This window comes from Carya illinoinensis, chromosome 4, assembly GCF_018687715.1.
Source record: "Carya illinoinensis cultivar Pawnee chromosome 4, C.illinoinensisPawnee_v1, whole genome shotgun sequence".
Taxonomy (NCBI): domain Eukaryota; kingdom Viridiplantae; phylum Streptophyta; class Magnoliopsida; order Fagales; family Juglandaceae; genus Carya; species Carya illinoinensis.
Genome location: NC_056755.1, coordinates 2,519,857 through 2,533,573, shown reverse-complemented (window position 1 = coordinate 2,533,573; position 13,717 = coordinate 2,519,857). Strand labels below are relative to the sequence as shown.

Below are 13,717 nucleotides of genomic sequence, written 5' to 3'. Positions count from 1 at the left end.
GTATGCTGATGAATTAATCCGGATAATTACTGATCCAACACGATTCTTTTTTTCTTTTTTCCATGGCTCGTGAAATACTTGAAAACAAGCAAGCTCTGTGCAGCCAACCAGAGTAAACCTTGATAACTTCCAATTGTTATTAATATCTCGTAAATGGTACATCTTTCCCCTGATATTAGATTTTCAAAGAGGACAGATGAATCATGAGATTAAAAACCGCCAGCCTCGCCGTCACTGTGCACTTGAAAATGTTCTATCCTATACTGTGGATCTGTTCATCATTGTTGGTCCAAAACTTTTGGGAGCAAGCAACAGATTAGCGAGGCATTAGAAATAACTTTTGGTAATCGACTCTTCCAGCTCTTTGAAGTCCCATGCATCATCTGCTGAATATTCGCCTGCAAAGGTGTGAAGTGTCATCAAATTCCTAACGTGTTTTGCATCCACAACTAAAATTGTGATAATTTTCTTTAAACATGCCTTCTGAAATCTGTGATCTGTTTTTACCTCTAAAGAAACAAAATTTGTGTATCACAGACTTCCATTTTCATGTTCAAATTCCCTCTATGTATTTTCATTGCAGAGAAATAAAGAGGATAGAGATGAAAACTTAATTATCCAATAGGTTTTGTTTCCGGCAATTTTTAGTTGGTTCTCTTTTCCTTCTAATATGGCATCATAGCTTTCTGCTTTGAAGGAAAATAAGGCAAAATTCTACGAATGGATTGCATGCACTACTAAGAAAAAGATTATCAACCAGCAAAAATTATCCCCAGAGATGTCAAACTGAGAAACTATAGATTTAATATATATATTAAATATCTTTTATACAAGTTGGAAAGAAGTAGTTCGTTGGTGTAATATTATTAGAATCCGCCAGTTTACAGATATTTGTTTTGGGAAGTATTTAATATTTGAATTTAAACTTCCAGAAATTTTCAGTATAACGTAAAATATTAACAAAACAGAATTTGATCAGCACTTAAAAATAAACTTCAACATCAAGATGAGGGCACTTACCAATTGAATCCCTTCGAAGAGCAGTTAAATGAGCACAACTGTAGTGAAGAAGTATGTTAGAGAAACTTCAAACTCAAAACAAAAATTATAAAACCTATATCAACCTGCATTTAGGAGACTTAAGTTCCCACTATCTTCCATTCATCTTTAGCATTTCTTTACTCAAAAGTGTGCATGTACTGTCTCTCTCTCTCTCTCAAAATTTACATATTGATAATAGAAGGTTTGATAAAAGACACATTTTTCCTTAAAGGCTAAAATTGGTAAGCAAATGTGGTTATTGAGTGTTATAGCAAGGTAACGATGATAGTTGCTCTAGTCATCATAAAGTCCTCTCTTACAAAGCTCTTACAGCCATCTGTTCAAGCCTTTCTGGACTGCAAAGTGGGAGCCAACCATTTTTACAACAGAAAAACTATTGGTAAGATAGACTAATGAGGGGATACATTAACTGGGTGAGTCCAATAAAGTGATTACCTGCCAAGAGCCTTCCCAAAATCTGCACATAGTGAACGTATGTATGTACCTTTGGAGCATGTCACCCGGAAAATCAGATTTTGCCTGTAAAGATCTCACTTAAAATTAAACCAGCTTCAAATATGGCTAACAGATGACAGATTATACATGAACTACATATCTCTCTAAGATGATTTAGAAAACACATCCTTCAAATTAAGTGGAAATGGAATTACTCTAGCACCAACTTTTTCTTAAAGCATGATCGATATTTTCTCATTTCATCATCGTGTGTACATGGCAGAAAAAATGTCAGAAGTTCTAAAATGTGGAATTACAGATGAATTTCAAAATGTATTTGACTCAGACTTCCGAAGCCCAAGCATATAGGTGTAATTCATGTCCCGTAGCTATCATGCTGTTTATTAGCTGTTTCTTATTTACTTACATATGTTTATGAGAGAACCAAACCTTCAAACTTACTACAGGACCCAGCTAGCAACCTACCTCTGTGGAACCCCTTGATCCCTTGAATATGATGAAATAGAATTTAACTAGGAATGTATCTCCCTAGATTTTCAGTGTAACAAATGTTATTGTGCACATAATACACAGTAAAGTTTACTTTGATCCATCGTTTTAGGATTTGGAACCAATGCACACATCAAGAAGACTAGAACAAATGAAGTGCATTCCAGGTGTACAATATACCTTGATACTATGAAATATAAACGTGTTTTTCACAATGTCAACTATAATGGATCAAAAAGGCCAGAGTTTGTCTAAATCCAAGCAAAATGTAGGTACCTGTCATCTAAGCTACGCTCAATATCAAACCGGAAAATTGAAATCCTTCTAGGTGAAAGTTCAATGCTTTCTCCTCTTCTTGCTTTCTCATACATCTTTTCTCCTCCAACCTGTCAAAGAAATTGAAACTTGTAATATGTATCATGAGATCATGATCTATTTGCATAAAATATGCGCAGACACAGAAGTCATATTTTTCATACATCTTTTGTTGTTTGTGTAGGTCATTCAGGTTGCTGAAAGTGTTTTAAAAAAAAAAAGATGTATATCTATTTATTAAAAAAATAAAAAGTATGATAGATGTACAATCAATGCCTTCTGAACAATGTCTAAGTCAGAACTAAGAAAATTGTCAGCATAAAGATCCATCCCTCATTTGGGCAGAAATGCTTACTTTGATAGCAGAGAACATCGGGGGAACTTGCCAAATTTCCCCACAAAAGGAGGCAGCAGTTTTCTTTATCTCCTCATCTTTGATATGCTCCCAAAGCTCCCGCTGAATGACCTGCACAAGAGGGACATCCCTGAGTGAACATTTGGACCATATGACGATATTAATTACATCTTACCAAGAGATAAACAATCATGTTCCAGATAACAATAGAAGGTCATCCCACCAAACCGTCTAGTCTAAACACTGTTGAGATGAGATTATGAACATGGATAAAATGGAAATCTGCATGCACTGTATCATGTCATTGAGTTTTAGACTGTCCATAACTTCCATTTCTCAATACAAGGATGCATAAAAATACCTTCTTGCTGAGATTATAATCAATAATCATAAGTGTCCTCGTCGTAATCCATTTGCACCCTCGGTGCAATTAAATTGTGAGCGTCTATCTTTAACGTTGATGGCATAATTCACTTATGCAGCATCTAGTAGACCCATATGGCTTCATTGTCAGCATTAGAAAACGGTTGCTATGGAAGCTAAAACCAAGTTTATTTTCTTAGAGTCAGCAAAAAATTAGTTTCAAGTAACTATCTGTTGTTTTCTCAGTTATGCCTCAAACTCATTCAATCTGGCCAAGATAGCAGGTAGTTGATCAACAAGAGAGCCCTCTTGCTAAAATAATCATTGTGCATGTATACTGAAGATAAGGAACAATAGTTATTCAAAAGAGAGTAACACACCGGTGAATCAGCATCCCAAGTTGAAGTGGCCTCTCCTAGTCGGAAAACCCCACTATAGCCCTTAATCATACCTTGATATCTGCAGTACAAACAGTCAAAGTCTTCAGAGAGTACACCAGATTAAATTTGAAAGGAGAAACAAGTGAGTATCAATCTAACTGCTATAACTTGTATAAGATTCTTATTTTTCTTTTTTATAGGTGTCAGTTTACAAAGAATCATTAGCATGTATGAAAATTTAAAAAAAGGACCCGGATTTGTTTAAGATTCATAACTTGCCTTTCTACCAACTTAGTGGCTTTACCAACACATACAATTAATAAACCAGTTGCCATTGGATCAAGGGTTCCAGCATGCCCTACCTGTTACACCAAAAAAAGGAAGAAAAAAAATGTTAAGATGAGCATTTACAGAAGGTGTACCTACATGCATATGCAATAGCAAAAAGGTACCTTCTTCACTTTAACTAGGCGACGTAGCTTTCCACAAACTGTAAATGAGGTCCATCCTGTCTTGCAATATAAATCTTGTTATATTCTGATTGATGGAAGCGTATACCTCATAATGCTAGGACTTTACTTCTAACTTTAAAGAAAATTTCAAGCACAGGTACATTAAAAGATCTGAGAATTTAGATAAATTTTCCTGCTAATCCTCGATTGAGTGAGCTAAGGGAAGACCACAATCTGCTGCTGCAACATTCTATGGAGGGCCTGTGTTTCTAGTAATTTATAGGCAAATGAGTTTTTTTAATATCCCATTGAACATCCATTCCGTCTTCCACTCGCACTTGCAGCAGCTTCACCCAAGACCAAATAATATTCATTCTCAATTCTCAATAACGTGTCGGAGTTATATATCCCCCCACTTCTGTAGTTGTGCCGTTGTGGGCAAATAATTCTCACAACCATTGAGTTTCCCTACAGCTTCTACGATTCTCACTCCCCATCTCTAATTATTATTGCTCTAAATCATTTCTTACGTCCCCCATTTTTCTAAAAATCTGTACTTCTAACATTTTTGTTAATCACGCAGGCATTATCCAAAATGTTCAAGTAATAACTGATGATAATAGATGCCTCATGTAAATTATGTATCGCATCGAGTATACCAATGAAATTATGGACTCACCTTTGGGTTTGTTCACTAAAATCACCGTGCCGCACGGACTATCCCATCTTGGCGGAAGCTCCATACTCCTCGTCACAAGGTATGGCTCCCCATTCACGACTTCACCATTCTTTTTGGGAACTTTATTCAAACACTTAAAGAACTCCTCTACCTTCTTCTCCGTGACATCCTTACTCGCATCCTTCTTTGCTATTTCCTCCCTACCCTTTTGTTCTCCTTCTTCGTCAAAGAAAACCAACTTCTTACTATCCCCTCCCTCGCCGCCATCCCCACCGTTCTTCTCCCCACTCTTAACACCAACTTTCTTTTTTACCTTCCCCTTCGCATTATTTGCATTCGATTCGCCGGGTTCAAGAAATGCCTTGTCGAGGCAATGATCAGGAAAATACTTCTTCTCCAACTGATAGACCATCTTGTAATGCTTCTCCTTCTCCCATGGATAAGCAAAAGTATCGTAAAAATACAACTCCTCCTCTCTCTCATGCAATCTATTAAACTCCACCACCTCAGGCTTCAGTTCCACAAACCCCTCCTCGTGCCGCTTACTATCGGAATCCGAATCCGACCCATACATCCTCTTCCTCCTCTTATTGTAGTACTTCCTCATAGACTTGTCCATTTCCAATTTTTCCGAACTGGGTCGGTTTGTTGTGCTCTCTGATAACAGCTTTTCATCCACCCAGTCCTCGAAGCCTTGTTCCGAAACGGGTTTCTCTGGTGAATCAAACTCGGGTGAGTAGTCTGGGTTTGACTTGCGTACGCGGGCGGGGGTGTGGCGAGGTTGGGACTGAGTTGGGCGGTTGATGATCATATCGTACTGAAGAGGAAATTGGGTGGACGTGGTGGAGAAAAAAAGCGAAGAGGGAGATAGCGAAAAGAGGGTATTGTCAATAGGTTTCGGTAGTGAGAGAGAGATTACTCGCGTCGAGGAAGTAATCATGGATCTGGGACGGAAGAGAAGGGAGGATACGTAAGTTAGGGTGAGAGACTTGCCCATTTGCGGTGACGAATGACGATGATGATGATGATGATCAGGTTGCTGCAATCAGGGGAGAGGGTTTTAGCATGGTTTTCCAGCGGATGTTTTCTGGCCAACGCTTTGGAAAGGGCTGGCAAATGAGATTTCGATCTTCCTTTCCTTTGATTTACCGTAGCATACCATTCGAGTGAAAATAAGGAAAATGATAATCCGCAATCGAATATAGTTTTTTTATTTTTTTGACGCAATAATAATAGTATTTTATTTATTAAGAATGGGAAAAGAATTATCTCAAGAGAGGAAAACCGTCGTTGCTCTTACTATGGAAGATTTTATTTATAAATCATATATTTAATAAAATTTAAGTATTATCAATCAATTTTTATTATATAAGTTATGTGAACTGTATATTCAATGTACCGGCTTAAAAATCGATTAATTATATTATTATTGTGATATTGTAACCTATGAAAACTCAAAATTTCAATGCAATTTATCCACTCACATCCATTAATAATATCGTTATGCTACAGTAAAATAAGAGTAACGATATTTTTTTATTTAATAAATTAGATAATATAATGTTAAAAATAAAAAAATGATAATTACAGTCGTAATTTTACAAGCGCCATGTAATCATTTTTAAAAAATTATTTAAATACGGAATTCATATAAAAATAAAATTAATTTTTTAATAATAAATTTCATTTTTTTTAAATAACTATACAGTACTTATATATATTATAACTGTATATAACGTTATTAAAAAAAGAGAAATACTTTTTGCAGTCGGAAAATGCAGTCGGCATGCAGTCGTGGAGAAAAAAGTGAATTAATACGGGACCTACGTGAAAAAAAAATTATTTTTATAACTTTTTTTTATTCATGTAGGTCCCCCTGAATATAAAATAATTTTTTTATAATTTTTTTTTATTCATTCCGTACAGCAGACTACACGTCGACTGCATTTACCGACTGCATGTAGCAAAGCCCTTAAAAAAAATACAACACTAAACGTGAATGTTAATGTTGTTAATGTACATTATTAGAAAGTGAAGAAATTAAGGCTTCATATTAGGATTTTTTCAACCTGCGCCAAAACGGACCGAACTTAATTGTATAGGCTTTTAAGTAATTTTTTATATGATATTTATAATTTTTTAAAGTAGTTATATAAATTAAAAGTAAATAATTTTATAATTTTTTCTTAACTACTTCGAGTCTGGAGCGCCTCATGGTTGCTTTGGAAAGGAGTACAATTTATTAGAAGCGGAGACGTTACCGATGCCAACCCAAAAAGAGGGACAATTTGGGTTCTGGCCAGACGGCGTCTTCTAGATAAGACTGACAAAAGTTTGAACTCGCGCGCGCTCCGCCGCTTTCCCTCTCAATTTTAATCTACCACTACCAGTAAGATTTTGAATTCCAAATTTATTCCAAAAGATTTCTAATTTTCATTTTTGGACACTCGTATTTCGTTTCACTTCTATGGTATAGGATATTTTTAATCCGCGCTCTTGGGGGCATGGAGTCGGCGACAACCTGTTGGGAAGCCGACGAGGGGTGGGAACTTCATAACGATGATGGCTTCGTCTACAAGCGCAAGAAGAGCCGCGGAGACCCTCTGGCGGCCGAACAACCCGCAACGAGCACGGATCCCCAGGCGGAGGAGAGGAACCGGAAGGAGCGGAAGAGGAGGACACTGCTGAAGCTGAAAGCCCGGTACCAGAGAGAGATCGACCAGTGGGAGCTTTTGTCGAACAGCTTGCGTGCAACGGAGGAGAAAGCCGGTCACAGCCAACGTATACAGAAACAACAAACAGAACGCGATGGACTAGCTCAAACGGCGGCGCTCGGTGCTTCGTCTCAGTATTTGCCGGAGTTTGTTGATGGGTTACTCGTGGATGAGCTTCTCTTGCAGGTAATTTCTTCGGTTGGTCGTTGGTTATCTGCTTTTGGACCGCTAATTGACACTATTTGGTGAAGTTGAACTGAATTTGTTCTTTTTGCCACGGGAAAACTGAACAAAATTGAGGGTTCTGATCAATTTTGCTCATTGTTTCATTTTCATGGTCATGAATTGCTGCGCGAATTTTCTTAGTTAATTTCTCATTAAGCCCTCGCTCGCGTTCGGTTATGCTGGAATTTTGAATCCTGCATTCAATGATCTATTTTCTTTTTCCCTTTTTCATTGCTATGTAATTGTGGTCCCTTTTTTTTTAATAAGTCTCCACTCTTTTAAAATTCGAAACTTTTGAGTCCCTTTTATGTTCTATATTCCATCTTATGCACGGAACAGAGATGAATTGTCGTGCAAAGAGAGACTTGTGGTCTTTAAACAGAAGCAGGGGGCTTCTTTACGCTTACAAACTACTCTAAAATCGGCCTTTTGGTTGAACTGGTTGACAATGCAGGTGGAAGCCCAGGAAGCGATAATAGGGGATATTTCAAATTTATGCGATGTAGCAGAAGCTATGTGCAATGCACAGGAGGAGCTATTGAAACAATCTTTAATCGATCTTCCAATATGGGCTTCACCGCATGAGCTCATCGCATCACTTTGTGATGATTGAATTTCTTCGGGATGGTTTGCATCTTCGACCCTGGAAAGGAAAAGGTTGAAGCCAAGCCTTCCACTGGTATGCCTGATGTCGACTTATAACAGTAATTTTTGTGCTCCAAGAAAGCCTTGCTTCTGTAAGCTGTTGCCATGTATAATTCTTACTTTCGGACAGATAGGGAAATTTTTTTAGTTATTTTTTATTTTTTTAGATCATGTGTTTTATTAGGAGCTGTGTAATTGGATTAACCATCTAGTGAATGAACGGTAGATGGGAAATGCCTAGAGATGAGGGTAACAATTGTGTCATGAAGTAACTTAAAACGACGCAGTTGCATTGTTGGCCGAAAGCATGGTCACCTTGATTTCAACTACTCTTCTGTGCCATTTGAAAGCTGAAAAATCGAAGGCTAGATTTGCTGCTTGTTTGAGTAGAGAGAGATCATTTAACCACGAGTTTTGTTACATATAAGCACAATCGCGTACTAATCTGTATACCAATACTAATTTATTCATACTTAAAATTTAAATTAACACTATTTTTAATAAAATCTATTTTTTAACCAATTACATCATATTGATGCACAAATTAATACATAATTATGCTTACAACTATATTTTTCCTTTAACCACAAGTGAAGGAGTCACCGAAGAACAGTTCGTTTATTTAATTTGTACGTTGAACGACCAATCTAGATAGATAAAATGAATGCTACACAAGTTTGGCACGAAATTCAAGCTCAGCGAACCTGAAGGGTCTTTCGAATTTCCATTCTTTATTCTGCAAATTATATCGGTATCCCCCCTCTATTGCGTGGTGAAAGGGCCTCTTGGTACAGCAACGAGAAAGCTTTGTAACGAACAATACTCAACTCGGGGTGGCATTCATTTACATTACATGTTCTTATGTAGCCGAAATCAGTTGAAAAAACAAAATGTGCTGCCTTATTAGTGGATATGTCTACAATGAAACGCCAACATTAAATGCAAAAAAATAAAAAAAAGTTTTGAACGAATAAGAAGTTATCAGCTTTATGGGAGGGAGATGTGGGGAGGAGCCCCTGATTTCAACACTCTTAGCTTTTTTAGGGTTTGAAGCTCATCAGCATTTAGACAAGATGAAACAACTTCCACTGGTACGACAATAAAACCAGCTTTCTGGCATTCATCCTCCAGAAGCTTCACTTGTGAAGGCCCGTCTGGGCAAAATGCAATTACAGCTCCACCACTACCTGTAAATTTTGATGCAGCACCCACCTTTCGTGCCACCTCCACCATTTTTATATTTAAATCGCCAAGGGCATCATCACCAAACATGCTCCTGTACAGTATTTAAACAACAATATTCAGTAGCAATAGAAGCAATATACGCGTGTATGAACTCGTTGCAAGACAGTTGTTTGATGATACACTGTGTGTGTGTGTCTCAGACTACCATCAGCTTTCTGTCATCTTTTCCAAAATAGATGTTTAACGGTTAACCACTACCAGGGGAAATCTTTCCATGCATATAAAAGCAGAAAAGCAACAATATGGTGGAGTTGGGCAATTTGTGTCAGAATTATAATAATCATCCGCAGGGTGATTTGAACAGTATTTGTATAAATTTCTCACCTTCGGAGATCAAAATTAGAATTCATGAGTTTTGCAAGTTTGGAATGGTCCTTCTCAAGTAATGCTGTTCTTCCTTCTTTTGCTACATTTGCAACTTCTAGCATTGATGATACTATAAACTCATCGCCGTTGAGCCACCTTTGGTGTACAGTGCTATGAACCTGCACTTACAAGTAATGCTTACATACAATTCTCTCCCATTACAACTGCATCCACATAACTACACAAAAAAAAAAAAAACAACTGCTTTCAAATGAATTTGTCATAGAGCTCAGCATTTGAGTGCTAGAAGGCTAGTTCATAACTAGGCTTTCAATGAAGTTGTTGACAAAGAAAAGATGGCAGTGAAAACCCTTGACAAACCAGCACATGGTATGAAACATTGAAGTTATAAACATAATATTAGTGAATATGCTCTCTCATGCTCCTGTACTCTCTCTCAAAAAGAAAAACAAGACAAAATATACCAAAGATGGGAGAAGCTAATGCGACACTCATAACCTTGGAATAGACTATCAATCAATCAGTTTGAAAGACCGCACATTCTTTACCCACGGATGCACAAAAGTAGATGACAAACAGACAAAAATAAATATCTGGCATTATCACTAAGTATTGAAACAAAAACTAGTTCAGATGTGAAAATTAAAACTTGATGGTTTGACTAAAGTTCTCTTTGTTAAAATAAAAATCGATGGCAAGGCCATCGAACCAAGTTTAGAAACGAGGACTATAGCTCCTATCCAACCAGATGGCAGGAACAATGTGATTCAGGCAAAATGTAGGATATGGAACTTCTCCAATACAAAGCTAAAACTATTGCACGCCCCTTTCTTCAAGACTATCTCATGCGCAAATCAGATTTTTGAAAACATGTGTAACCACATCAGATGAGAATGGTAGCTCATATAAAGCATTTTTGTATATAAGCACCTTGTATAAAACATAACTAAAGATAAAGACGATGATAAAGATAGGATGAAAAATGAAGCTGGGCTTCAATACTAACCTTCCCTGAATCACTAGGATTCTCAGCATAGATAAGATAAAGAGGAGGGAGAAGACTAATATCCATGGGTTTATAGATGCCATGCCCTAAGTCATCCATGTATTCCTTGCTAAAGTCCTACATAAGAAACTCAAATGTCTAATTAACTGCATTTTATCATTAGATGTGCATTATCTGTCAAAAATTCAAATCATGTACCATGTAAACAAGACCCCCATAAACCTGTGCCACCCGGTCTTGGAGACCGGCGACAATTCCAAGTTCCTGCTCGGCAGCAAGGACAAGATTAGGCCTGACCTCCACCTTAATCAGATGCCTAACTTTGTAGAAGTCAAGAAGGCAGCTTAGGGCGGCACATACAATAGCACTTGAACCTGAAAGTCCTGTCTGAAATGTCAAAATTATAACTTAAGCCATATGATGCAATATCGAAAGAGTCAAATATGAAGTCCTAAATAATTAGTACTCCTATTGAAAAGAACAATAATAACAACAAAAGGACAGTGCAAGACTTATGGTCACATAAAATCACAACTACACTGCAACAAAATCGGGAAGTGAAGATGTTCGCAATTTTTTTTCAAGTAATTGTGGAGTTTCGAACTCATGCCCTCAAAATTAACATAATAATACCAACACTAGATGTTTGCAATTAATTTTGTCCACGGGGAAAAAAGGATAATGTAAAATACAGTTCTAGAGGCAGGGATGGTATCTTTCTCATTTTATGTTCACTTCCACCGTTGTTGAAACTATAACCATAAAAAATAAATCAAAGCGGAAAAAGAACTCAATCGAAGAGACTATGTATTGGATCCTAATGCGTCAAAGTAACATTCAATTAAAATATATATTGGGAGACATAAGATATCTGTTCTTACATGTACAGCGATGAGCATAAGCACATTAGAAAAGGCAAAAAATAAAGCTCATGCTTATGTATCCTGATGCTGAAAGAACCATTTCACTCACCCTACTTTTTACAATGAAAAATTCTTTTACTTCCAGGCAGTGTCTAAAAGGAAACCCTTAAAATAAGGGGGCCTACATTGCATTATTCAATGAATCAATGCTGAACGAAGAATTCATTGTAGATTGGTAAAAACTAGAGATTCTAAATAATCAGTAGAAGGCGGAGTAAAATGACCAACCACAAAGATTTTCCCAAGAATTTCCTAACAAAAAGATTGCATAAGTCCCTGAGGCCAACAAAATGGGCGTGCAGAAAACACTATATTTCACAAACAAATACTTATAAAAAAAATTATATTTCACAAACAAACATAGTAAGAAGGGATATACTAGCACAGCATAATTGACACAATAATGATCACACAAAGTGATAAGCAATCTGTTGTAGGACTGTTTAAATCTCTACCTGGCGAGGGATATTGGTGTCATACGAAAGAGTGAAATTTTTCCCACAAATATCAATCTCGTTCTCTTTGCAATAATTATAGAAAACTTTACAAATCGCCATAAGCAATCGTACACCTCCATAATAACCTTCATTATTCAACCGATTAACCTGTAAACAAGGAAAGCATGTTATTAATCCTCATGTTTGTATCACGTAGGACTAAGATGAATATGGACTTGATGACCACAATACTCTTCATTGTTCATGATCAAGACCACAATACTCTTCATTGGTCATGCGTGCGTGCATGTGTGTGTGTGAGGGAGAGAGAGAGCAATGGAATAACACATAAATGGTCGAGTTAGTTATATGAAAAAATTGATTTGGAGGAGATAATGGCTAAATATAAGATAACAACATAAGAACAGCATTGCCTAATACAACCAATCTAATGAATCTTCATGCATATCTCAAAATACTTATTAGAAGAATACAGATATTAAATGTTATCTTCTCAATCTGTAAAAAGAAACACATAAGTTCATAACTAGTTAAATGGCATCCCAGATTCTAGTAGAATCTTTCTACTGACGATAATTGGCAAGACCAAAATAAATCATTAAATCCTCAGCATCCAACCATATGGAAACTAGAGCACAATCGGGATAAACTATGTTTGTAAGGGAAGACCCCCGGTCCTACATTATTACTTCAGTCAATGCAGCAGGTTAAGTCACCGATTATAGAGCAGCAACGCAGGAATCCTTCTCCTCATTTTGCTCTATCCAGAGCCATATATAACGCTCAGTTTACATGGGCTTAAATAGGACTGATACGGCACCATAAATATCGGTACTTGCATTAAATGAACAATTAAACTCTGAAATAAAGATCTATTTAAGAACTGGACCTTTAATGCTATAAATCCCACCCAACTTTAAAACAAAAGATAAGCAAGTTTTTCCCCAAAAATCGAGTTTCAAACAGCGATGGGTAGCTAATACCAAATTGAGCAGATATTTGAGATTCTCGTATCTTGCAAGCAATATTATATTGAATACACCTTAAGAGAAAATAATTGGTAAAAACAGTTAACCGACAATTCAAGGACACGGATCTTTTACTTCCAAGTGCAACATTGCATATCAAGCTCACTTTACAAAAGACAGACGTGCACAATCATGGAAATGTTATTTATAACTAGAGAGAAATAGTGAAAGACAGGGAGAAAGGGAGGACCAGGTGATCGAGGCAGCGGAACTGGACGAGATCGTGGGTTGGGTGGGGCTTTATGACGAGCTCATCGGAAGGCTGCAATTGAACTGAGGCCCAGAAGTTGCCGAACGTGAAGGAGATAGTACGGCCATAGTAGACGTCGCTGGGGTTTCCGAGCAGTCCCACCCTCGCATAGGCCTTGTGCTCGATCGCATTCGAAATGGAAACCGGAAAAGTACTTTGCGTACCCATCGAAATTACAGATACCACCTATTCAAACGTTCTCAATCTGAGCTCGTTCCTGTCTCTCCCTCTCTCTCCCTATCTCAGATATATATGTATATCTCTACGTCTAGTCCGTCAGCATACCACGTCAAACCTCGGGATCTTTGCTGAATTTGACATTTGTCTGCTAATATTAGCGTTGGA

General features: G+C 37.2%; 3 protein-coding genes across 4 annotated transcripts; 1 reads left to right on the top strand and 2 right to left on the bottom strand.

Moving 5' to 3' along the window:
* Window positions 1-113: 113 nt before the first annotated feature.
* Window positions 114-5,718, bottom strand: LOC122307182. The gene is made up of 9 exons (XM_043119871.1): window positions 4,552-5,718; window positions 3,873-3,928; window positions 3,700-3,782; window positions 3,421-3,499; window positions 2,678-2,788; window positions 2,284-2,393; window positions 1,498-1,581; window positions 1,021-1,058; window positions 114-398 (listed from the first exon to the last, which is right to left on the bottom strand). Exons 1-9 carry the CDS (start codon window positions 5,546-5,548, stop codon window positions 328-330), a joined length of 1,629 nt encoding a protein of 542 aa, XP_042975805.1. The 5' UTR covers window positions 5,549-5,718; the 3' UTR covers window positions 114-327.
* Window positions 5,719-6,745: 1,027 nt separating this feature from the next.
* On the top strand, window positions 6,746-8,464 carry LOC122306688. Of its 2 annotated transcripts, XM_043119153.1 has the most exons (3): window positions 6,746-6,940; window positions 7,028-7,451; window positions 7,945-8,464. In XM_043119153.1, exons 2-3 carry the CDS (start codon window positions 7,056-7,058, stop codon window positions 8,101-8,103), a joined length of 555 nt encoding a protein of 184 aa, XP_042975087.1. In that variant the 5' UTR covers window positions 6,746-6,940; window positions 7,028-7,055; the 3' UTR covers window positions 8,104-8,464. The 2 variants fall into 2 exon arrangements, with proteins under 2 accessions (XP_042975087.1, XP_042975086.1); XM_043119152.1 differs by having other exon boundaries at window positions 6,747-7,451.
* A 477-nt stretch (window positions 8,465-8,941) lies between these two features.
* On the bottom strand, window positions 8,942-13,717 carry LOC122308512 (glucuronokinase 1-like). The gene is made up of 6 exons (XM_043121876.1): window positions 13,313-13,717; window positions 12,092-12,241; window positions 10,912-11,100; window positions 10,714-10,830; window positions 9,705-9,865; window positions 8,942-9,411 (listed from the first exon to the last, which is right to left on the bottom strand). The coding sequence occupies exons 1-6, from the start codon at window positions 13,538-13,540 to the stop codon at window positions 9,123-9,125; spliced, it is 1,134 nt and encodes a 377-aa protein (XP_042977810.1). The 5' UTR covers window positions 13,541-13,717; the 3' UTR covers window positions 8,942-9,122.